Below are 23158 nucleotides of genomic sequence, written 5' to 3' on the forward strand. Positions count from 1 at the left end.
ACAAAACATTGGCTGAATAAATTTAAAGTCATTTTACAGAATGGGCCTTGCGTAGGGCACTTAGCAAGAAGGGGGGCCTACCTAAGTGGGCCGGGTGGGTGCCAGAGATGCCTGATCAGTGTCAAGAGAGCTAAGGGCCCCCTCCCTGGTGGGCTTCCCCCCAGCTAGAGATTCCTTGGGAGGACATAACTAAGATGGAAGGTGTTGGTGGACTATGCTCACCTGCTGAGTGCCCCTGGTGGGGGTGGCCCCGTGGCCAGAGCAGGGGGAAGATTTCAGGGGCAGCCTGGCCAGAGCGAAGGGGACGAGTTTGGGGGGGAGGGGGGGGGGGGGGGGGAGGAGGGAGCTGGGGTGCCCCTATTGCCCTCAGGGAGCTTCAGATCTCTGGAGGGGTGGGAGTGAAAAGCAGAATAAAAGCCCCAGAAACACTGTCTGTCCCCTGGAGCAGGGAGGGGACACCTGGTTAAGGATGTCAGGTGATGGGCTCGGAGGGAGAGAGAGAGAGATAGAGAGAGAGACAGAGACAAAGAGAGAGGAAGGGAGAGACAGAGACAGAAAAACAGAGATACAGAGGAATAGAAGGAAAGAGAGGGAGAGACAGAAAGACAGACATAGAGAGACAGAGACAGAGAGACACAAAGGGACACACGGAGAGACAAAGGGAGAAAGGGAGAGAGACAGAGAGAGGGGAAAGGAGAGACAGAAAGACAGAGAGCCAGAGCCAGAAACAGAAACAGAGAGGAATAGAGGGAGAGACAGAGAAACAGAGACAAGGGAGCTTCTAGAGGGAGGGAAGGGAGAAAGAGAAAGACAAACACAGACAGAGACAGAAAGAGAGAGGGAGACAGAGAGAGAAGGAGAGAGACAGAGAGATGTGCTCAAGAGGAGGCAGCCCCCACCTCCCTATACCGGGTCTCCAGCCTTGTCTCGGGCTGACGTCACTGTCCTGGGGCTGGAGCAGTAGAGAGGGAGGCCTCCCGCGGCTCAGAGCGGCTCCGGGTGGCCTAGAGAGGCCCGGGGGGGGGCCGCCCAGGGCGCAGGCGCCGCCCGGCTGGCCCCGCCCACTCAATGGCGGCCCCCAACAGCAGCCACGGGACAGGCTTCCTGGAGACCATGGAGGCGGAGGAGGAGGGGGGCTTCGCGCCCTCGGCCCTGGGGACCCGAGAACAGTGAGTGCGGCGCCCCGGGGCCACTGCGGGGACCCACCGCCCCTCATCCTCCCTCTCCTCTCCCCCCAGCCCTTTAGTTCGGTAAAGCCGCTCTGAGGGCCGCCCGCTGCCCCCCCCCCCCGGTTTCTTCGTCCACCGCGTGCCGGCTCGTGCCGGGCTTCCGGAAAGGCCGGGCGGGCTCTCCAGCCGCTCTCTCCGGTCCCCTTCCTGCCTCTCCTCCGACGGTCCCCAGCCCTGGTGGCTCCTGGACCCCTGACTGCGCTGGGGGGCGGCGCGCAGGCTCCGTGGCTTTCCGTGGGGTCCCGGGCGCTCAGCCCGTGCTGGGCACAGGGTGCCTACCCCGCCCCCGCATTCCTCCCTCTTTCGGGGCCGAGCGACCTCGCTCCCCTCCGGCCCCGGCCCTCCGGGGACTAAACCTCAGGCTTTGCACACCTTCAGCAGCCCTTCCCGAGAAGGCTTTGCGTTTGTCGTGTCCTGGCCTGAGGCTTCGTTATTTTGTGAACTAAGACCAAGAACATGTCCTGTATCTTCTTTCTTACGTAGTTGGGATGCTGTCTACGAAAGAGAACTGCAGGCTTTTCAAGAATGTGGAGATTCGGGAGAAATATGGTAAGTGTCTTTAAAAAGGGATTCTGACCCAAACAAACTTTCCTTCAAGTGCGGAACGAACGGTTCTCAAGAAGGCAGTGTCTGTGAATGAGCGTTAGATTTCTGGACTTTGGGTCGGCAGGCGCAGAGGAACAGTGGGGGTCTTTGCCCAAGATAGAGGGCCCCTCAGATGCTTGTCCGTTACCAAAGCCCATTTCCGTGCGGGGCATCGGCTCTCAGTAACTCAGCAGGCCCCGGCCTGACTCCGCAGTCTTCTTTCGGGGCACCCACCTCCGCGGATGGTCCCTGCAGACTGGCCTGGTTTCCTTCTTCCTGAAGTCCTCCTCTCCAAAACCGGGTTCTATTGCTTTAATTTGTGTCTGCCCTTGTAAGGACCTGTTACCTTCCTTGATTGAGTGAAGATTCTTGAGGACAAGGACCGTTTGGCTTTTGTCTTCCTATGGTCAGGGCTTGTGGATCAGGTGATTGATTAAATACAAACTCCTCTGCCATTCAAAGTCCTGACCTCCCCTTTCCAGGCTCCTTAGACTGACCATATTCCTGTTCTTGTCTCCCTGCTGGACTGGGTGCTCTCCTTCCTCACCTCTGCCACGCAGCTTGTCCTGGTCCTTCAGCTCCTAGTATGTCCCCTTCATCATAGGGATCTTTATTTCTTTTGTTAGGTACTTGGATGTGTATATGTTGACTTCCCAGACAGACTGTAAGCCCCTTGAGGATGGGGACTATTTAATTTTTTTTCTTTTGTATTCTCAGAACTTTGATCAGGGCCTGGCCCCACAGATGCGTAATGGATTGGTAAGATGGCCTTAGTGTCTGAGATGCCTAGAGTCTCGCAAATCTAATGAATTGGGTTTTAAAGCCAAAATGAAGGGCAACAGTGGCTATTCGTATGTCTACAAAGCTGGTTGGTTACTATGGTTAATAGTTGCAATGTCAGAAGAACAGCAGTAGAGATGATGGGAAATTTACAGAATACAAGGTCTAAGAAAGCCAGCGTTGGCACCCATGACCTTAGATGCCTGTATTCTAAGAATGAAAACCATAAATCCTAGTGCAAGGAGTCAAGTGGCCTCTGAGGCAGCGTGGGCTAATGGAGTCAGGAAGACGCAGATTCAAGTCTTACCTCTGACAAATACTGTCCTGGACCCTATGCCAATGACTGAGCCTCTCAGTATTCCAGGGAGCTTTCTAAGATTTCCACGTTGTAGGTACATTGGCAGAAGGAGGGTTTCTAACACAGAACCAGGGAAAGAAAGGGCGTGGGCAGATTTTTGGAGAGAGGACTCGTGACTGTGATGTCGCTTTAGGATGAGGTGCTAGAGAAGAGCAGGGTCTGTAGGGGGAGGATGTAGGTGGAAGAGCAACAAGAGAGAGTTTGTTCAATGAACAAACAAAAATCTGTTTCTTCAAAAATCTGTTGGGGAAAAAAAGCTTGTAACAAACATGTACAGTCAAGCAAAACAAAATTGCTGCCTTGACCATGTCCAGCAAACATTTTTATCAAATTCTGCTTGCTGAGTTTGTCATCTCTCCGTCAGGGATGCGTAGCGTGCTTCGGTCTTCAGTCGGAATTGTAGCTGGCTGTGATAGCAAACACATTTTAAAAAAGATATAGTCATGAAGAAATCCAGGAATCAGAGGGGAGAGAATTTCTGTAAAGATCAACAGAGAGAGGCAGAGACAGACTGCTGTGCCTGGCATGGATTACAGACCACCTCTGTGGAGAGAGGTACTAGATGAGGACTTTGGGAACTTACAGTAGTGATGGAGGGATGGGAGAGCTCTCTGGACTTCGGTGGAAGCTCCTTCTGTGAAGAGAGGAGCAACTGATTGTTTCTGGACTCAGCTTGATGATAATTTAGTCCTTCAAGAGGAAGAGGAAGTAACAAGGGGAACTGGTACTCTGGGCTGGATTTCCTTCCAACAAGGAGGAACTGATTGCTGAAATAGAATTGATGTGTGTTTATTGGGGAAATGCCTAAATACACCATCTTAAATTTTGTGATAGAGAAGGTGAGGAAATCGGTCATAGCCTGATGTGCCAATGGAGATTTTAGGAGAGTGGTTGCCAAGGATTTGTAGAATGGTCAGTTGGCTTTTCTGAACTAAAATTCTATAGCGGAAGTCAGACATGAGAAAAAGGAACTTTTGAGAAAATTTTAAGGTGAAAAGACAGTTCAGAAAGGAGGAAAAAGGATTGTGCTCTAGTGAAAATGACATGGATGCATAGGGAGCTCTCCAGCCAATTGAGACCAATTGAAGCCTAGAAATTCCAGACTAGAGGTCAGTGAAAGTGGTCCTGAAGGACAGGGACACGCACACACCCCACCCCCACTCCCAGAACTGACCTGGCGTTCCTGTATGGATAAAGAGGCAGGAGGCATTGTCTTTCCTGTCCTGATTGAGGCCAACTGGCTGTGGCATGTGAACACTTGTTATCACGGAAGGAGAAAACCAAAGACAAAGAGGCCGTTCCAGGCTAACCTTATTTCCCTGATGATTCCTAGAATAGTTGTTTAAGGGAATGCTGGGTATATAGTTTACCTAGATTTCAGCAAAACATTTGACAAAATAACTCTTGTTTTGTGTGGATGAGATGGAGAGGTGTAGGTGAGATAGTTCATTCAAGTCAGAAGTTCTTAACTTGGAGTTCAGGAAATTTCTTGTTTAAAGTATTTTGATAACTGTACCTCAGTGGCCAGTTTAAGTGGATTTGGAACAGGTGGCCTGGCTGAGCCCAAAGAGGAAGAGTCACTGGATCTGCTGTTGGCTTGTAAAGGTCTCTAATGCAGTGCCTTATGGATCTGTCTTTGGTGCTGTTAACATTTTTATCACTTTGTACCAGTTTTCTTGGATAAAGGCGTAGAGTCAGGAGTTCTCAAGCTTGTCAGTGCCATGGACCCCTCCTTGGCTGTCCTGTGAAGGCTGAGGATTCCCTCTCAGAATAGTGGTTTTTCAGTGCACAAAATAAAATACATAGGATTACAAAAGAGAACAGTTATACTGAAATGCTTTTGTACAAATATTTTTAAAAAACAAGTTCATAGACCCCAAGTGAAGGATCCCTGGCAGAAATAGGATGATATTCTTTTTATTTTTTTTAATTTTTTTTTCTGAAACTGATTTATTAAATAGGAAATAGATGGCACAGTTCATGTTACAAATAGTCAAGCTGCTGGGGGGTAGGGGGAGAGAAGAAGGGGAGGATAAAAATTTCCAAATAGAAATTTCTTTTCAGGTTACATCACAGGAACATGAGAGTCCTGATTCTAAAAATTTTTTAAAAGCACTAAATAGTACATATACAGGTTTCTTTTAAGACAAGGGAAAAGAAAAGTCCAATGACAAAAAAGTTCATATCCATATTTACTATAATTATCCCTTAAGGACAAGTATCTTTTGTAGGAAGTACGCAAAAACTTTCCACGGAGAGGCCACACTTCCACAAGATGATTAGATTAGGTAGACTTGGGTTTTGTTTCTGCATCTGTCGCTTGGCGAATGAAGATACCATCTTCAGGATGTTCATTGTCATCCGTTTCATACGTATATGATGATGCTATTGCAAGTGTGGTCCCATCATTACTGAAGGCAAGTGGTCCCATGCTAGTGGGATACCGATGGAATTGGCACAGTCGTTTCTTGTTGAATGGATCTCAGATATTAACAAATCCATCAGATGTACCTGTAGCAAATGTGTTGTGAATGTCGTGAAAGGAAATGGCATCGACAGGATAAATCTGCTCAATATTATTTTCTTTTAGTCTGTGACATTTGAATGCATATTTCTTCTTCTGTACCTCAGGACTTGGGTCCAAATATTCAACTGCCACTTCCCCTTCAATAGAACTTAACACATAACCCTGCATATCTGGAAATGCTCGTATGCAACGAATCTGGTATTTCAGACCAGACTCTCTTCTCTGCTGCACATAGCCCATATTCCTCAAGTCCCATACCAACACTCTCCGACCAGCTGTCCCCACAATTAATCTGTCTCCAGACACAGAGAGCGTGTAAACCTTTTCTGGCTGAGAAAAGGTTCCTGGATTACAAGGAGTTCTGGGATCCCACAGTTTAACTGTTTGATCCCAGCTTCCAGTCACCATAACATTCACTTCTGGATAATATTCAGTGCATCTAATAGGTGCATCATGGGTTCCAACAAGGTTTTCTCGATCAGTATTCAAATCATGCATTTTCAACTGATGATCCGATCCCCCACTCCCAGCACGTGTTGGGTCATAGAAAGCACAGTCGAGAACGGCGCCAGCGTGTTGGTATTTGAGGCGCATAGTGTTGGCAGGGACATCATAGAGCTGGACCGAAGTGTCCCAGGAGGAAACCAACAGGAACTGGGATGTGTTGGGGCTGAACTTCACCGAGGAGATGCCATCTTCTGGAGGCTGGTTCAACTTGAACTTATTAGATCCTGTCATCTTGTCTTCCGCTCGCAGGCCACCATCTGTTGCTCCTCACCGCCGTCTTCCTCAGTGATCTCTTCAATGGGATGATATTCTTGAAGGGTATCTGCTGCTTTGGATGACAGAGTCAGTAGCCAAACCTAGGACTCTAAGGTTTAGAAATTGACTTTGCATACATACTTTTATTTGATAAGTAGCTCTAGCCCCAAGTTTTTCCCATCTTTATTTACGTTACATTTTATTTTTTCAATCAACAAAAATCTGCTGCCTTTTCTTCCTCTCTCCTCTCTTGAAAAGAAAAACAAAACTTCCATTGTTCACACACACACACACACACACACACACACACACACACACACACACACACATATTTATATGTCAAGCCAAACAGTTCCTTCATTGGTCTGTGTCAGTCGGCATTCTTGAGTCCGTCACCTTCATGTCTCAGTAGGTGGGCAGCATGCTTCATCGTGGGGACTTTAGAATTGTGTGATTGGTCATTGTGCTGATCGGAGTTCCTAAGTCTTTCATAGTTGTTTGTCTTCCCAGTGATGTTAGGTATGAGTTAGGCCATCTGGTCCCCAAAGTTCCTTCCAATTTTGTGCTTCTCTACTTCTTTTAATTAGTACTTACACTAATGATAGCTCTTGAAGTCTGTGGAGGTTCTGAAAGAGTAATGGCCTCTATGATTTGTTTTAAAATCTCAGGTTTGACTTTGTCTTGAGTGATTTTAAATTGTTGCCATCTGGTGGTTATTCATTCTTCAATGTGAAACAGCTCCCAAATTGTAAAAATATCAGTGACCTAGAAAACACTAATTGTTATAATTATAGAGTCTCTGCCTATTCTACCCTCTTACCCTTCAGAATGTATGATCTCACATCACCGAGTGAAGCTTAAGTTGTAATAGTTGTGCCAACATTGAAAACTTATTTCTTCCACATTTTCAGTTTGAATTAAAAGAAGTTCTAATTGCAAGTGTGTTTTTAGCCAATTGGGTGGAATTGAGTTGTTACCATTGTTACAGGCCCTCTTGATTTTTTATTATTTGAATCCTTTTTTTTTTCCTGACAGGTTTGGAGAAGAAAGTATGAACCGATTAATCAAGTGGATGGAAAAATGCAAGATCCCATTGGATGCTTCAGTGCTTGACATTGGAACTGGAAATGGGATCTTTCTGGTTGAATTGGTTGGTATTTTTTAGTGTCTTGGGAGTAGTCAAACTTTTAAGTGGTCTTTCAAAAGAACTGCAATATTAACCGTCTGTGTCTAAAGCAATAACATCTTGCTTTGATAAAACTTCATTGTTCACTAATCTCATCAGTGTCAAGAGCCAAACCTTTTTTCCATAGAAAATACATGTTAAACTGGGTAGAACTGAGACTCTAGCTGGCCTTAGTTCACTTAGGAGTGATCCTTAAGGAGGAGGTCTAGTACCTGGGGGAAATGGAGGAACTCAGTCCCTGCCCCTATATTTTGGGTTGGACCAGACTCAGGCCAGTCCCACAGTCGGGGTCAGTACAGGAACAAAATGAGAGCTTGGAGATCGTGAACTAGTTGACAAAAGGAGGTTGACTCAGCCATAACTGTGAGATAAGGATATTTAACAAGGCTGAGCATTGAGAAACCTAAGGCTGACTGAGCGGAGGTGATGTCACTCTCCTGAGCCAGCCAAGCATCCCAGGGCACCTGGAGAGCCCGTTTTTACTCACATGACCAGGAAGTGATAACAGTAGCCCGAGCCTCAGTTCCCCAGCCCACCAAGTCTCAGGGATGTTCTCAGTAACTTGTATGGAAAAATTAGCCCGACTTGCCTGGGGGTTGGGGGGGACTTAGGCTGTTGTGCCTAACGTAGCTTGAATGCTTAGTGTTTCTTTGAGGAGATAGGACATGGATGTGACAAACCAGTTCCTGTACAGTATGGGGTGGGCCAGGCCAGTGTTTTTGAATGCGCAGAGTTCCCTGAATGTAGGATGGCTTCTGGAGGGAGGTTCCACCGAGAGCGTGATGTGAGCTGCTCTGGGAAGGGAGTGGGGCCCTCATCAGGGCTGACCTTGATTTGATGATCCTTTTGCTGGGCTTGTTTTCTTTTTCTTCTTCAATAGTTGAACTGTTTATTTAAGTTTTTTTAAAATTTATGTTTTATTTATTTTCAGAATTTTTAAAAAAATTTTGAATTCCAAATTCTCTCCCTCCCTCCAGTCTTTCCCCCACCCATTGAGAAGGCAGCAATATGATATCAATTATACATGGAAAGTCATGCAAAACATATTTCTGTATTGGCCATATTGCCAAAAAAAAGAAAAAGTAAGAAAAATAAAGTGAAAAAATATATACTTCAGTTTGCACTCAGAGTTCACCTCTCTCTGGAAGTGGATAGCATTTTTCATCTTGAATTCTTTTTACCAGGGCTTCTTAATCTGGGGTCTGTGAACTTTAAAAACAATTTTTTTTGATAACTGTCCCAATGTCCTTAATTTTCTTTGTAATAATTTGTATTTTATGCATTTAAAAATTATTGTGAAAGGAGTTTAAGAAGATACTGGGAGAAGGTTAAGAGCCCCTGATTTAGACTAGTTGGCGATCTGGAGAGAGCCACAAATTCTGGGCTAATTTGTTTGTGAGCTTGGATGGCTCAGAGACGGTCCCGCCACCTCGTCAGCCTTGCTGTGCACCGTCTGACCCCCACCCCTGGAGCACCTGAGCAACCTCTTGGCAGCTCAGCCTCCCTCTCAGTTTCCTCCTCTGTGTCAGACCAGTCACGTCATGGGGCGGGGAGGTCCTTGACTTGTGTGTGAATTAGATTTAAAGGAGGCAGAGCTGCACAAAGTCATCAGCCTAACTCTCTCCTCCAGAGGTGTTGGCGTCGGTGGCAGGACAAAAGTCAAGGTGACGGATCCCAGGATCCAGTGGATGACCGCACTCCGCAGCACCTGCTTCAGCCTCCTTCGTGGCCTTTGGAATAAATTGTTCTCCTCCACCCATTGTGCTGGGGAAAGGCCTTACGTGCAGGGGGTAAACTCCCTGTGGGTTTGAGGCCTGTCGGCTCTCCTCAACTTGCTGAGACAGTTTACCAGCATGTGGCTTCAGACCAAGCTTCTTGGAGCCACGGGGAAGAGACCTCCTCTGTACAAGAGTGCTGGTGACATCTGTCCTGCGCGGCTCGCCCAGTGGTTGTTATATGGGAAACGCCTTTGAAGACTGAGAAGTGCTAAACACAGTTACATTTGTTTGCATCATTTCATTGAGTCAGTTCTGATTGTGCAAAGGCAAATATCAATATCAGAATCTGAAACTGCTTATTTCCTGAGGAAATCCTTTTTGTCATTATTTTGGAATGTTTGAGAAAAGTATAATTTCTTTTGAAGAAGAAACCAAATAGTGTAAAAGGGAATAAATTGTTATGGCATTTGGACTTAAGTTTTTGGCTTCTATTCACATCCCTTTACAAATATTTAAATACTGTAATATTCAATAGATTATATGTCACTTGTTGGCTGTATTAAAAAAAATCCCTAAGGGGACGTGAGTACGTAGGCTAAATCGTATCTATTATACAGAATACATTGTTAATTTTTTTATCTTTAGGCAAAATTGGGATACTCTGATGTTACTGGAATTGATTACTCTCCTTTGGCAATACAGCTTTCTGGAAGAATAATAGAAAAGGAAGGTTTACCTAACATTAAGTTACAGGTAATTTTATTGTTATTAATGGTAAAAAAAAAAGACATTTTATATGTTCATCAGCCCCTTTTTTCATATACTGCATTTCTTTAAATTCAGGTGTAGTTATTTCAGTTACAAATGATGTGACTTGATATGGTTGTGTATATTACAGCAAGGACATAGTTTGGAGGAAAGTATTTGTCCTTTTGGAAAAAGTCTAATTAAATTATACCTAGTTCTGGCTGCAAGGCTGATAGAGGAGGAAGTCAGAGACCTACAGAATCAAATTCACGGCATCCCGAGGCCTTTGACTCGATTTTCTGCTTTTGGGCCAGGGAAGCTGAGTATCTTTGCTGCTGTTTGTTAGTCATTTCTTTCCTTGACAGCTTTGTGATTTTGTTTCAAGTATCCAGATTACTGGACATATTCCTAAAAGAAGGTTTATTGTCGACGTTCTGTTTTTATACCAGTCATTTCCTGATGTACTCATTTCATTTCCCTAAATCATTGAATGTACCCGTATAACCAAATAGATAAAACCAGCCAGCACAAAGCTCACTTCTGTGAGGAGATGGCAGCATCTCATCCTTCCTGCGGGGGGGGGGGGGAAAGATGTGTTTTATTATTAGTTCTCTAGGACAGAGATTGGCCATGATAAGTCTTTTGAGTTTGATAGCCTTTTACTGTTTTTTAGTTGTCCTTTTATAAATTGTTTTCTGGTTTTTTGTACTTCACTGCATCAGTTCATAGAAAGCTTTCTGGTTTTCTAAATTCTTCGGGCATTTTTTAATTGCACAGTATACAAAGCTTGTTCAGCCATTCCCCACATGATGTGTATCTACTTTCTTGGCAGTTTTTTTGCTACCAGAAAAGCCAACACATTTTCAGATGTGACTACAATAACACATTCCAAAGCCAAATGTAGGTGACTTGAGTATTTATCTAGGCAGAACTACTTTATTCATTTTATATAAATAATGGAGTTGACTAACATTGGCTTTTAAAAGGTTGCACGCTTCAAAATGTAGAAATCTTATTTGTTGTAAAGTGTAACCACCAACTTTTAAATCTACTTTAGAAAATTTGACATTAGAAAATTATTTTTATCATCCAGACCAGTGTTAAGCTCCACTTAGGATTGTAGGATTTATAACTAGAAGGAGCCTTGGAGATCCTGTTGCAGTCTCATTTTCTAGATGAGGAAAATGAGGCTCAGAGAACAGTATGCCAGAGGCAGTGATGAGGACAGCTGTAATTTGAGCCCATTTTATCGGATCGTAGAGTGAGGTTTAGATCTGACTGGGACCTTGGGCATCCTCTGACTCTAAAAGCAAGTATTCTCACTGTAGATTAATAAGGTACAACAAATGAAGGAGAAATTTGTTTCTTAGCTTGAGTTCTGAAAGGCAGCATGCTCCTTAATGTATTTTCATTACTTGTGAGTCAATGCGCACTCATTTACTTCTTTAAACCTTGCAGCACTAAGTATCAGTGCAAATGGTTAAGTGAAGCCGAGGAAGCTTTGATTTCCCATGTCTGCTGTTGCTTCATGAGCCAGAATTAGAACTTGGGGGTTTTAGACGTAGTCTTCTGTTTTGGCTTAATCATATTATTTTTCATTTTGGAAAGTAAGGCTAAACTTCTTTAAGCACAACCAGCTTTTTAGCAGACCAGGCCTGTGATCCCCACGTAATTCACTTTACTATTAGCAGGAGCCCTGGCTTTGATTTTTCTGGCTGTATCTCTAAGTGGTAGAGCTTTGGAGTGCAGTGGAAACAGCATGAATCTTCTTTAGTGGTTTGGCTGGTGGGAGCTAATCTGATCTTCTAAAAGCTGTTTAGTGTTTCAAAGGAGTCTTTGACGTTTTGATACAAATGTCTTATAAAAGCAAAACATGATGAGGATTGAAGTGATAATTCGTTTCATAGTATTCTATGTAGTTATCTAGATCCAAGGAAAGATTTGTGTCGGTTATAATTACACAAATCTGTATTTTTAATTTAGGTGGAAGACTTTTTGAATCCTTCCACCAGACTATCTGGATTTCATATTTGCATCGACAAAGGAACCTTTGACGCCATAAGCCTGAATCCTGACAGTGCATCTGAGAAGAGAAAGCAGTATGTGAAATCTCTCTCCAGGGCATTGCAAGATAAAGGCTTCTTTCTCATCACTTCTTGTAACTGGACTAAGGATGAGCTGCTAAATGAGTTCAGTGAAGGTAAATGGTCCACATGCAACTTTAAATGTAGTCTTGCTAAGGTTAATGTCATGGAAGTGTTTTCTTCTTTGCTGATGATTTATAACTCTCCTGTTGGTATGGAGTGTGGTTCTAGGCTAATAATGTTGATGTATGCTCAAAGTCTGTGACCCAGTTCATTAAGCAGACAAGTGCCTCAGTCACAAGACAGCACAGAGACATATGCAAGGGAAGGTCATAGAGTTCTTTGTAAATTTTGAAGTCAAATCACCTATCATCTATTAAGCATCTGCTGTGTGCCAGGCACTGTGCTAAGTGCTGATACAAACAAGGGTAATATAAAAGACAGCCCCTGCTTTCAAGGAGGATAAATTGGATATAATCTTAGGGGAAGGCACTTGCATTGAGAAAGATTAGGAAAGGTTTCTTGCAGAAGCTGAAATTTTGTGTCGGACTTGTCATGGAGGACAGCCAGTACAGATGTTTGGCGTTGGGGGAGGAAGTGTTTTGTTGGAGGACCAGAGAGGAGGCCAATGTCACTAGATCCCAGATGTGAATAAGACTAAGGTGTAAGAAGATTGAAGTGTGGGGGAGGGCAGATTGTGAAAGGCTTTGAAAGTCAAGCAGAAGATTGGTCCTGGAGGTCATGGGGAGCCATTGACATTGATTGAAGGGAATGATTTGGTCAGACTTGGGCTTTAGGAAGGTCGCTTTGACCGCTGACTGGAGGATGGATTGGAGCTGGGGGGGGGGGTGTCTTGAGGCAGCTGGATTCACCAGCAGCTACTGCAGTAGTCCAGGCAAGCCAAGCATGAGGTGAGCAGGGCCTGCCCCAGGGGGAGACAAGATGGAGCTGAAAAGTCTTGGCGGCAGATTGGGTCTGGGTGAGTGAGAGAGGGAGGAGTAGAGGAAGACCCCAAGGCTGTCAGGAGCCAACAGCAACAGGGAAGACTGGAAATCCTCCTAAGAAATCCTCAAAGAGGGGCAGCTAAGTGGTGCAGTGGCTAGAGTTCCAGCCTTGGATTCAGGAGGACCTGAGTTCAGATCCAGCCTCCTTACTAGCTGTGAAGTCACTGGGCAAGTCACTTAACCCTGATTGCCTCACCAAAAAGCAAAAAAAACCAAATTCTCAAAGGGAAGAGCTTGAAACACTTGGCCTCCGTGGACCTCCACGTACTGGCTTTCCAATTTGTCGTGCTCAGAGAATAAAATGAATAAGTGAGTGTTCTGTGCCACACACTTTGATGAGTCTGATTTTACTGACCCCTGGATATCATGGAGTTTTTAGTTTGAGGAAGAGGGAGATATCAAGGAGTTTTGTTCTTATTTTGCTCTCGGTATTTATAGAGCAATAGAAATGGTACTTAATGCTGCAAGGAATGTCAGTTTAGGAGGAAATTAAACATTTTCTCATGTCACTCTTATAAGGATATTTCTTGTCACAGAGAAACAATAGGCATTGCTTAGCATGGTGCCTGGCATGTGATAGGCGCTTAATAAATGCACAGAGCGCCAGGCCTGAAGTCAGGGAGACCTGAGTTCAAATCCAGCCTCAGATACTTCCTAGCTGTGTGACCCTGAGTGGGTCACTTAACCTTTATTTGCCTCAATTTCCTCACCTGTAAAGTAGGGATAATAATAGCACTTATGACACAGGGTTATTATGAGGATCAAATGAGATAATACTTGTCAGCTACTGAGGACAGTGCCCGGCACATAGTAGGTACTTTATAAATGTTAGCTATTGTCAGCATTATTATTATTATTATTATTATTATCATCATCATCATCATCATCATCATCATCATCATCATCATCATCATCATCATCATCATTAGTTGACTGACTAACTGGCATGTCTTACCTACATTCTCCTTTCTCTACTCATACCGCCAACCCCTTAGTTCAGGCCTTCGATCACCTCTTGCCTGGTCTACTGGAATGGTCTTTTTGTCTTCTGGTCTCCTTGTCTTGAATGATTCACTTCTCCTGTAGCTCTTCCTAGGGTTGGCTACAGCCTCATTTTCTAGTCTTTGTTTGTATGATGGCTCTGTGCCCAGCCTGTAGTCATTTGGGCTTCCTGGCCATGCCTTACCTAGAGCCCTTTGCCTGCCCTCATTGCCGTTCAAGGCCTCCATGCTTGGGAGGCTCTCTGGGCTGCTCTCATCTCCAGGAATCCATCCTCAACAAACCTTTCTTGCTTCCAAGGCGAGAGGGCCTTCCTAAAAGGGCTTGTTTTCGTTTGGTCTGTATTCTTGACGCGTTCTACCGTTTGACCCTCTACGTTCTGTTTTCTGTTATCTCTCTGTCTGGCTCATTACCACGATCGCGGCACCTTGTGGGTGCCTCCCTGTTCTGCCACAGCTTGTGCAGCCATGTCTTTCTGACCTTGGCCCCCGAGGGCTCTGCTCGTAGCAGGATGGACTCCTGGGGAGGAATCTTTGAGGAAAGGACGGTTGTGCTGGAGACTGTCTTCTTGTTACTTAGAGCATCTTAGGATCTCAAGGCAGAAGGTCTGCAGCAACTTTGCCTGAAGTGATTCTCTGTGATGGTTCTTGTGTCTGGTTAGCAGTGTGTGCTCACATATGTGTATGTGCATGTGCATGTGCACACACACATTGTAGGGAATGATTGGAGTTCTTAAGTCTTGTGGAGTTGTTTATCTTCACAATTTTGTTGTAATTGTGGAAATTCTTCCCCTGGCTCTGCTCACCTCACTCTGCGTCAGATTATCTCAGGCTTCTCCCAAATTATCCTTTTTGTTATCTCTTCAGGTGCCATTGCCTTCACACCCTATGCTTGGTTCAGCTCTTCTCCAGTTGATGGACACCCCTGAGTTTCTTGGCCACTACAAAAAGAGCTGCTGTCAATATTTCTTTACACGTGGGTCCTTTCCTTCTTTCTTTGATCTTTGTGGGGTATAGGCCTAGTAATGGTGTTTCTGAGTATGCAACTTGATGGCAAAGTTCCATATGTGCTGGAAATAGATCTTCCCTGATTACTTTGGGGGAAAATGTTGTGAGAAGGGAACATTTAATAGATGTGAAATGCCTTGAAACCTTTGGAAGTACACTCAGGTCGTAGTGATTGTATTTGTTCTTGGTCATTTCTGTCATGGAGACATTCCTAGGGAAGTTCTCCTTGGGAATCTTTGTGCCAGGCTTTCTTTAGCTTTCTCTTTAGACCAGTTGTCCATTTTATTGTAAGGGAGTGGAGGTGGGTGGGCGAGCTGTGCTTTTCAGGTGTGTAGCTGAAGTACAATGTAGGCGGCCTCCTCGGAGAACACAAACCACCTGCTGTAGCAGTGATAGATTAGCGTATGCACCCTGCCTTCTTCAAGTCAAGATGGTTTTCATTTGAGTAATAAAGCAGCAGCCCTTGGGGCTGACTCAACAAGGACCTTTTGTGTCTAGTCAATGACTCTCAGGTTCCAAGTGCTAGAACCTAGTTGCCCACTTTGGAATGTGTTTGAAGCTTGACCTGGAAGTGCCTGGCTTCATTGCTGTTTTCTACACGTGTATCTCCCAGGTTTAAGACTTGCCCTGATGCCCGTTGGGACCATGTGGTAGCAGCTCTTTACCCCCTTCATCGTGGCATTTAAAATGAATGCTCGGTATTCCTGCTGCCTGGCAGAGTGAGTCCCCTTTGCTGCCCATTTGCACCGCGTCTTCTCTTTCACCTCTTGGAGCTGTCAGACAGAACTTGTCTTTGTCGGTCCTTGATAATGAGGAACAGGCTTAGAGAGTGAAAAAACGGGTTTGAGAAAGGTGCCTTTAAGAAGGACATTGAATAAAGGCATAATAGACTTGGGTTTTAGAGCTTATTAAGTATAGCTTTTAGTCACGCTGCTGTTGGCAGGCGCTGGAGATGTTGGAGAACTCTGTAGTCAGAAATATTGATGTGTTTGCCTGAGTGGTTTGAAAGGGATCCTTGGAGTTCCACGTAGCACGCTGAAAGAGCATATGTATATGAGCCCTGCTTCAGGTTTTCATACCAGCCAGCTCCGGATTTTGTCCCAAGCTCACTTAAGTGCAGAACAGCTTTTGTTTTGCCTGCTTAAGAAAGGTTGTGGTTTCTTTTCTGTTTATGACTGACTTTTACTCAAAGCTACTACAGTGACTCTGCCTCAGTGGTGCCCCCGCATGCCTTCTTTCACAGCATTTATGAGTTTGAGCTGCTTGGCATGGCACTGGCTGATGACATGAAAGGGGGAAACAAGAAAAAACCCTGGTCTGGTGGTTGAATAGTCCAGGAAAAGGGACAGAGCTCCCTTCCCTCACAGTGGAATGCTTGTTTGCCCATTAGGTCATTTCATTGGAAAGACTGCGAGGTGTCTAGTGTGCTTTGGTAGTATCAGATGGCATGGTGGTGGGTTGGTTGTTGGCTTCCCTAGTTGGTGTGTAGCATCCAGTTCCAGAAAGCTATTGAGTATGTGTGGAATACTCACTGTGAGCTTTAGAGTCTGGCAGGTAACAAACCATCATCCAGCCTTTCCTTAGCCTGGTCCTTCCCGTTTGGGCCCTAACCCCCGCCTCCACCATACTTACTGATTTAATTTCCATTTCTGCTGAGTTACACCTGTTTTCTAAGCCGTATCTCCTTCTGTGTTTCAAAACTCATGGAAAAAAGATCAAGTGAGTTGGGTTACAATGAGAATGTAGGGAACTGAAGATGGGTGAACGTCTGCACTATGACAGGATGGCCCGGATGCTGACTTTCTGCCCTTTCCTTGCCCTGGCCAACTTACAGTTTTGGAGGGCTGGGCATGGTGGCCTCAGGAAGCTGTATAATGAAGGCTCAGCTCCAAGCTGTTCGGTACAGTCACCTGGCTTTGTAAAGAATGGGTCAGTGGAGTGCTGACTTGATGCCTCTGTGCCGAGACAAGAGTCAGCCCTAACGGAACCATTTTAATTCTGCCCTACAGGATTTGAAATTGTGGAAGAATTGCCAACGCCCACGTTTACCTTTGGAGGGAGATCTGGAAACAGTGTAACAGCATTGGTTTTCCAAAAAAAGTGAGGTCTTTCTCTGGACAAATCAATTTTCCTTTTGAAAAAGCCTGAATGTCAGGTTAATTCTGACAGAGGTAGACATGTCAGCAAATTGTTCCTCAGTACAAGCAAAACAGAGGGCCGAACATGCCGGATGCTTACAGTGGGGCGGTGAGAAATCCTGGACCTGCAAGGGGCTGGTTTGGAGAGACTGACAGAATTAGTTTGAATATATCTTATATTTGGGGTGTACATATTTTCTTATTTGACTAAAACAAATCTCTGTAATTGCTGAACAATTTAAAACGTGAAAGCAGTAAAGGAACTTTGTAGTTTTAATTGTGCATGTTGGTGTAATTTTTTGAACTTTGCTATTTGCCAAGACTTGACCAAAACTCCATTTCAGGTTCAAAATTTTTTTAAAAATCTGTTATTTTTATTTTTTAATTAAACTTTTTAAATTATAGCTAGTAAAGAATGCCACTTAATTTTGATTTAGGATTTCTGGTTTTTTTCCTACAATAAACTACCTTTCAGCTGTGTCTGGTGTGTAAATGGTAGCTCAACAATAATTCCTATTTCTACAGCTCTCAAGGGTTTACAAAGTGAGTAGTACAGACAGAAGCATTTCATCTTCTCAGTCTGAGTGGTCATGTCATTTGCCTGTGGTGCCTGTGTAGTAAACAGAAGAGGCAGGGACCCTGCAGGCACTCATGCTGTGCTGGGTGGAGTCTTCTGCCTCGTAATGGGCACATCAAGACAAAGATGGAAGTCAGGCAGGGAACGCCTCCTGGGATCGACATCTGGGCTTTGGGATGCGTGGGACAAGGAGGAGTCTTTTTGCCCTCAGAACTTACAGTCTAATGGGGGAAGCCGAACCACGCATGGACCTCACAGCTTTGAAGATGGTGTTTTTGTCAGTGGATATTCTTTCTTCCAGCTTTTCCAAGAAAGAGATGAGTATGGTGGGATTCAAAGCCCAAGTGTCGGAGGCCAGATTAGCAAGAGAAGATGATGGTGGAACTCAGGGCTCTGGTGTCTGGAGGTGGGGCACTCTCTTTGTACCTCCTTTGAATGGCTGCAACTTGGGGACGTGTGAGATTACATCGTAAAACAAACAGAATGATAATTCATTTGGCAAATATTAACTTCGCAAAGAGCCGATAGTGAGTCAGCCTCAAATTGCATCATTGCTGCTTTAGGAAATTCGTTGTTTCTTTTTTCCGATGAACACCGAAGGTTACCATTGAGAGGACATCGCTTGCCTTGCACCCATGGTCAGTATGAAGGCTGATAATTCTTCTTTTAATGTTCAGCTTCTTAGTGAGGGAAGCAGGGAGGGGTGATAATCTGGCCAAGACATAGTTCTTGCCCCCCCCCCCCCCGGAGCCTTTCCTGGCCTGGAAAAGCAATTATAGTCAGTATTACAAAAAAAAAAAAGAACTAAAGAAATTAGGTTGAAATGGGTCAAACTTTATTAAATATTTTTGAAAATTTGATGAATGTACCCAAATTCATCCAGCATCTGTTAAGTACCTACTCTGTGCATGGGACTGGAACTGCCAGGATAAACTAACAGAATGGTCCCTGACCTGGAGGAGCTTTCCTTCTCCTGGTGGCTGGGAGGTGGAGCACATCTCCACTTGGGACTGAGGATATCCCTGGCCATTCTCTGATACCAGGAGCTGCCGGTTGGGCAGCCAAGTAACCTTGACAGAGAGGCTGCTGGGTGCCAGGCCGTGCTACGTGATGGGAGCGCAAAGAAAGGCCCCAACCTTTCCCTCTGCTGATGCAGATCAGCATTTTCTGTGCAGCTTACAGCCCGGGAGGGTTGCCTAGAATTGCCCCAAGAATTCACTGAGAAGTGAAGCAATGGCTGCATTACGTCGCCAGGATATGTAAGAAGTAGCAGGACTCGGGCCTGATCTCCACCCACTGTGGAACTCGTTCTCCCTCTTGGGCAGCTGATGTGTAAATGCAGAGGACTCACAGAGTCCTCCACGAGGCCAGTGGATCTGGGACCTCACTGATGTGGGTGCCTTGCCACCATTCATGCCTCCCCACCTGGTGTTAGTCCTGCCTCATTTCAGGGATTGAGAGACCAAGCAACTTGGGTGGAGGGGAGGTACCAGAAGGGTCTTGTGCCACTTGAGCTGATGAGCCTTGAAGGAAGCTAGTGATGGTAAGAGGCTGAAGTGAAGAGAATATATTCCAGGAATGAGGGGCTGTTCTTGGTAGCATCATGGACAAGGGTGATAGAATACTGTCTGTGGGAAATAGCGGTTGGGCTGCCCTGGCCAGGCAGGACGTGGCCTACACAGTCAGCAAGAATGTGAGTGAAGTTTGGCAAGGTAGGCTCTAACCAGACTGTGAAGGGCTAGAGGCACCAAAGAAGGAGCTTTTATCCTGGAGGGAATAGGGAACCAGGAAATCTGAATAATGCTGCCTTGATAAATGGGAATATTGGGAGGAGGGATGTTGGATTTAAGGGGACAGATAATGAATTTCATTTTAGGTAAGTTGAGTGACATTCAGGTGGAAATGAGGTTCAGGAGAGAGAGAAGGAAGGGAGGGTCGGCTGGATAAAGATGATCCTTTCGAGTTAGTGGAGGGGCCCTTTCTCAGTGGGACCTAGCTGCCCATCAGGAGGAGTGCAAAGGAGACCCTGAAAAGGAAGAGGAAGCTAGGTAGAAGCCAGAAAGAGCAGGGAAGGCGAAAGAATGGATGAGAGGGTGGTGGGCGTCTGAGAACAGTGACAAATCAGAGAAAGCCGAGAGGACTGAAAAAATGTGATGGGATTGAGCAGTTAGAGGTCAAGGATGGTTAGAGAAGGTCGAGGCCTGGGCATTTGGAAGCCAAGTTTCAAAGGGCTGAGAAGTGAGTGAGGTGCTGAGGAAGTGCAGATGGCTTTTTCTAGGAATTTGGCTCCAAACGGGAGCAGAGATATCGAGGATGCTAGAGTGAAAGCCGAGCAGGGTCAAGGGAACTATTACCTCTGGGTTGTGTAGCCAAACTGGATAAATAGACGGCTTTATGACTAAAGTGACATTTGCTGATCTTTACAGACTTATTCCCGTGAACTTCCTTGGCTTTCAGATGCAGAAGTAGGAAAATGAACCACAGACTTTCCTGCTGTTTACAGTTGTCAGTGTATGGTCTGCATTAAAGCACTGGCACTCAACGCTGGCCTTCTCCAGTACCCTCTTGGGCCATCCCTGGTCCCTGGCTGGCACACAGTGTGCTTAGGACATGGCTCTGTGATGCCTCCGCTGCCCCCATTAGGCATGGTGTTGCAGAGGCGTTCTTGGTGATGTGAGACAAAGGAGCAGGGAAAGGCAGTCCTGGTGTTTTCTAACCAGATGAATCCAGCTGCAAAATGGACCCCAGGGGTTCAGATCTGAGCAGAGGGAGGCTCCACAAAATGTGGTCCAGAAATTAATACTTCAAAATCACACCAAAAGCCGTGGAAAACCCAGTCGGTCAGTGTCTCCCAGTCACTGAGATGTGAGGCGTAAAGCAGACACCCTCGTTATTAAAGTCTTTGGGCATTGTTAGATCAACTGATGGGGTGTGTGAGTGTGTGGAAGGAAGGACGGAGCGTTACTGAGCGGCAGCAATTTCTCTAGTGTGAGTGCTGCTTGCTGTGGAGAAGGAGTTGGAATTGTAATTTTATTTCATCAAAAGAAGCTCTCATTTGGGGGAACTTGTTTGAAATGTAAACGAGGCTGTTCCATGGGACTTGACAGAACTGTTGCTTTTCATTTTGATGTTTCTGCTCTCTGACAGGCTGCTTCTGTGTTCAGGAAGTGTGTATGGAAGTCCAAGGGAATCTGAGCCTTGAATGGGCGAGCCACACAAATAGAAAGTCCTCAGAACGTTTTGTTTTAAGCCAGGTGCACAAGCAGGAGTGCTTTGAGAGAGGGGCATTTGTGCAGCTGAGAATCCAACCTGACACCGACCTTGGCAGCTTCACTGAAGCCACTTTTTAAATAAAGACAAACTGTTCTTGAATGATTTTCCCAATTGTTGTAGGCTTAAATTTGCTTTTTTTTGTCATCTGCGATATGTTACCTATTTATTTCTGTGGTTCAGTACAAAAACAAATCATTCTCTGCATATATAGTTTCTTTGAATTCCTGGATTAAAAAAAGTAGTACAATAATGCAAATCTCTCTGCTGAAGGAAATTGACATGCAAAGAGAGCCCCATAGAAACCGACAGTTTTTAAGGACTGATATCAATAATTATGTTTTCTTTGGCATCAGAAAAGAAATAAGAGAGCACTCCATTCCACATTAATAGAAACTTTGTTTCACTTACTCTTAAAGAATGTTAATGTCTGTCTGTTTATCTGTCCCTCTATCTCTCCATCCATCCATGTATCTTCCCATCTATCTTTAGTGGCCCACAATAAAAATAAGGGCAGACTGTGGAAAGCTAGATGGTGTCCAGGCTGGTGCTGTCCTGCCCTGGAGATAGTCCTGGGTTTGATTTCTTGCCTCTGGCTCTGTGGGTGGAATGTGGCTCAGAGGCAGCACTCTGCTTCCGAGACAGAGAGAGAGCAAGCACCTTGTGTTCCACAGTCGACGTCCCTTCGGCTAATTAAGGAGGGGTGTTGATGGGACCTGAAAGGAGTCCTGTCTAGCACACTTCACCAGAAGAATGGGGCCCCGACCTAGGGCTTTAGTGTGTGGGAGGTGAGGCGCAGGCAAGGTTGGAGGACAATTGCATAGTGGGGAAAAATGAGGAGATCCTTAGTATTTCATTTGCCGAGGGAGGAAGCTGAGGTGGCCCTAACTGAAGAAGGAGCTCATGAGCATGTTTTATTAATAGTTAACAGAAGAAAATTAATGCTAATTTATTCTTCATATACACCATGCAGTTTGTTAGGGAAGTGGAAGAATGGTTTGGAATTCCTTGTTCAGTTGTTGGAGGCATAGAAATGAAGCTCTAAGCGGAGGAGACAGACAGCCAGGCATCCATCAGCGCTGAATGAAACAGGCACACAATAGACCTCACAGAGCCCAGGGAAGAGAAGCCTAATGAACATTCTGCCTCGGACCTTCGAAAAATCCCTGGAGCGCTCTTGAAAGATCATTCCTCTGTGGCTCAGATGTCAAGAAGAGATCCAGGAGCCCCAAAAGAAGGGAGCGAGTGCCTCACAAACTGTACAATGCATTAGGCGCATCATCAAAACTGTTCTGGTATGGGAACCTGCATTTGTCAGTGTGTGCATATGCAGCTTAATGGGCTCTCAGCCATGGCAGCCGGGAGGAAGCCCTACTTGAAAAGATGGCAGTAATTCTCAAGACCCCGGAATTGGAACGAAACTTCAAGGACCAAGATGTGTGGGCAGTGGGAATGTACTTTGTCATGCTGAAAGATGCCATTGTTAGAAGTACTTAGGAGGAGGTGTATGAAGAGGCCCCCGGTGCCTTCAGGCACTCGAAAATTGTAACTTGGGTATGAGGCACAACTTTATATGTAGAAATCAGCCAGCTAGATGAAGTCGGAAGAAACTGTTGTGAGGTGCACGTTTGATTTTTTTGAATGATTTTACTACCAGCAGTTTCAATGAGCATCTTAGTAACTTACTTTTTATTGTGTTTGAGAGGTAGTTGTATGTAGCATGGGGTGTAGGAAGCCAGGAAGACCTGGGTTCGAGCCTCTCCTGATGCTTATGGACTGTGTGACCCTGGGCAAGTCACTTTGCCAACTCTTAGGTTACAGCGAGGGTACGTTCTCTTGCGCCTTAGTGATTTAAGAAAAAAGGTTTAATTGAGAAACAAAACCTAAAGAGCTTGTTTTCCCAGCTCCGTAGAACTGTCCATATGTCAAACATGTGCTTATTGCTGATTTAGTATTTGAAGAGAATCAGAAGTGAAGACATCCTCACTGCATCAGTGGGTGTGAGATGATCCCTGTACTTCCTTTCTGCCCTGGACCACATCCATTAGCATCTCTGAAAGGGCTGATGATTTCTGCGGCTTCTCTTATCTCCAAGTCTTACAACTGACACCAGCCTCAGGGTTGTAAGAGAGCTGGACTTGGAGAGGGAAGACATGGGTGCAAATCCTGCCAGGTGGGGGATGACCC

General features: G+C 45.2%; 1 protein-coding gene and 1 pseudogene across 5 annotated transcripts in view; one reads left to right on the plus strand and one right to left on the minus strand.

The window, feature by feature from the left end:
• Nucleotides 1-1030: 1030 nt before the first annotated feature.
• Nucleotides 1031-23158, plus strand: part of EEF1AKMT2 (EEF1A lysine methyltransferase 2) — a 33930-nt gene continuing 11802 nt past the window's right edge. The window contains exons 1-6 of one of the 5 annotated variants that reach the window (XM_020973620.2): nucleotides 1031-1169; nucleotides 1713-1778; nucleotides 7277-7391; nucleotides 9791-9898; nucleotides 11876-12092; nucleotides 20849-21073. In XM_020973620.2, the coding sequence (XP_020829279.1) occupies nucleotides 1069-1169; nucleotides 1713-1778; nucleotides 7277-7391; nucleotides 9791-9898; nucleotides 11876-12092; nucleotides 20849-21051 (810 nt within the window). In that variant the 5' untranslated portion in view covers nucleotides 1031-1068 and the 3' untranslated portion in view covers nucleotides 21052-21073. Of the gene's footprint in view, nucleotides 1170-1712; nucleotides 1779-7276; nucleotides 7396-9790; nucleotides 9899-11875; nucleotides 12093-16995; nucleotides 17402-20848; nucleotides 21074-23158 lie in introns of those variants that run through there. The other 4 variants (XM_020973622.2, XM_020973621.2, XM_078150699.1 and 1 more) reach the window with 4 other exon arrangements.
• LOC110198968 (mitotic checkpoint protein BUB3 pseudogene) lies at nucleotides 5171-6217 on the minus strand (annotated as a pseudogene).

This window comes from Phascolarctos cinereus, unplaced genomic scaffold (genome assembly GCF_003287225.1).
Source record: "Phascolarctos cinereus isolate Bilbo 61053 unplaced genomic scaffold, phaCin_HiC Scaffold_3;HRSCAF=262, whole genome shotgun sequence".
In the NCBI taxonomy this organism is placed as follows: Eukaryota; Metazoa; Chordata; class Mammalia; order Diprotodontia; family Phascolarctidae; genus Phascolarctos; species Phascolarctos cinereus.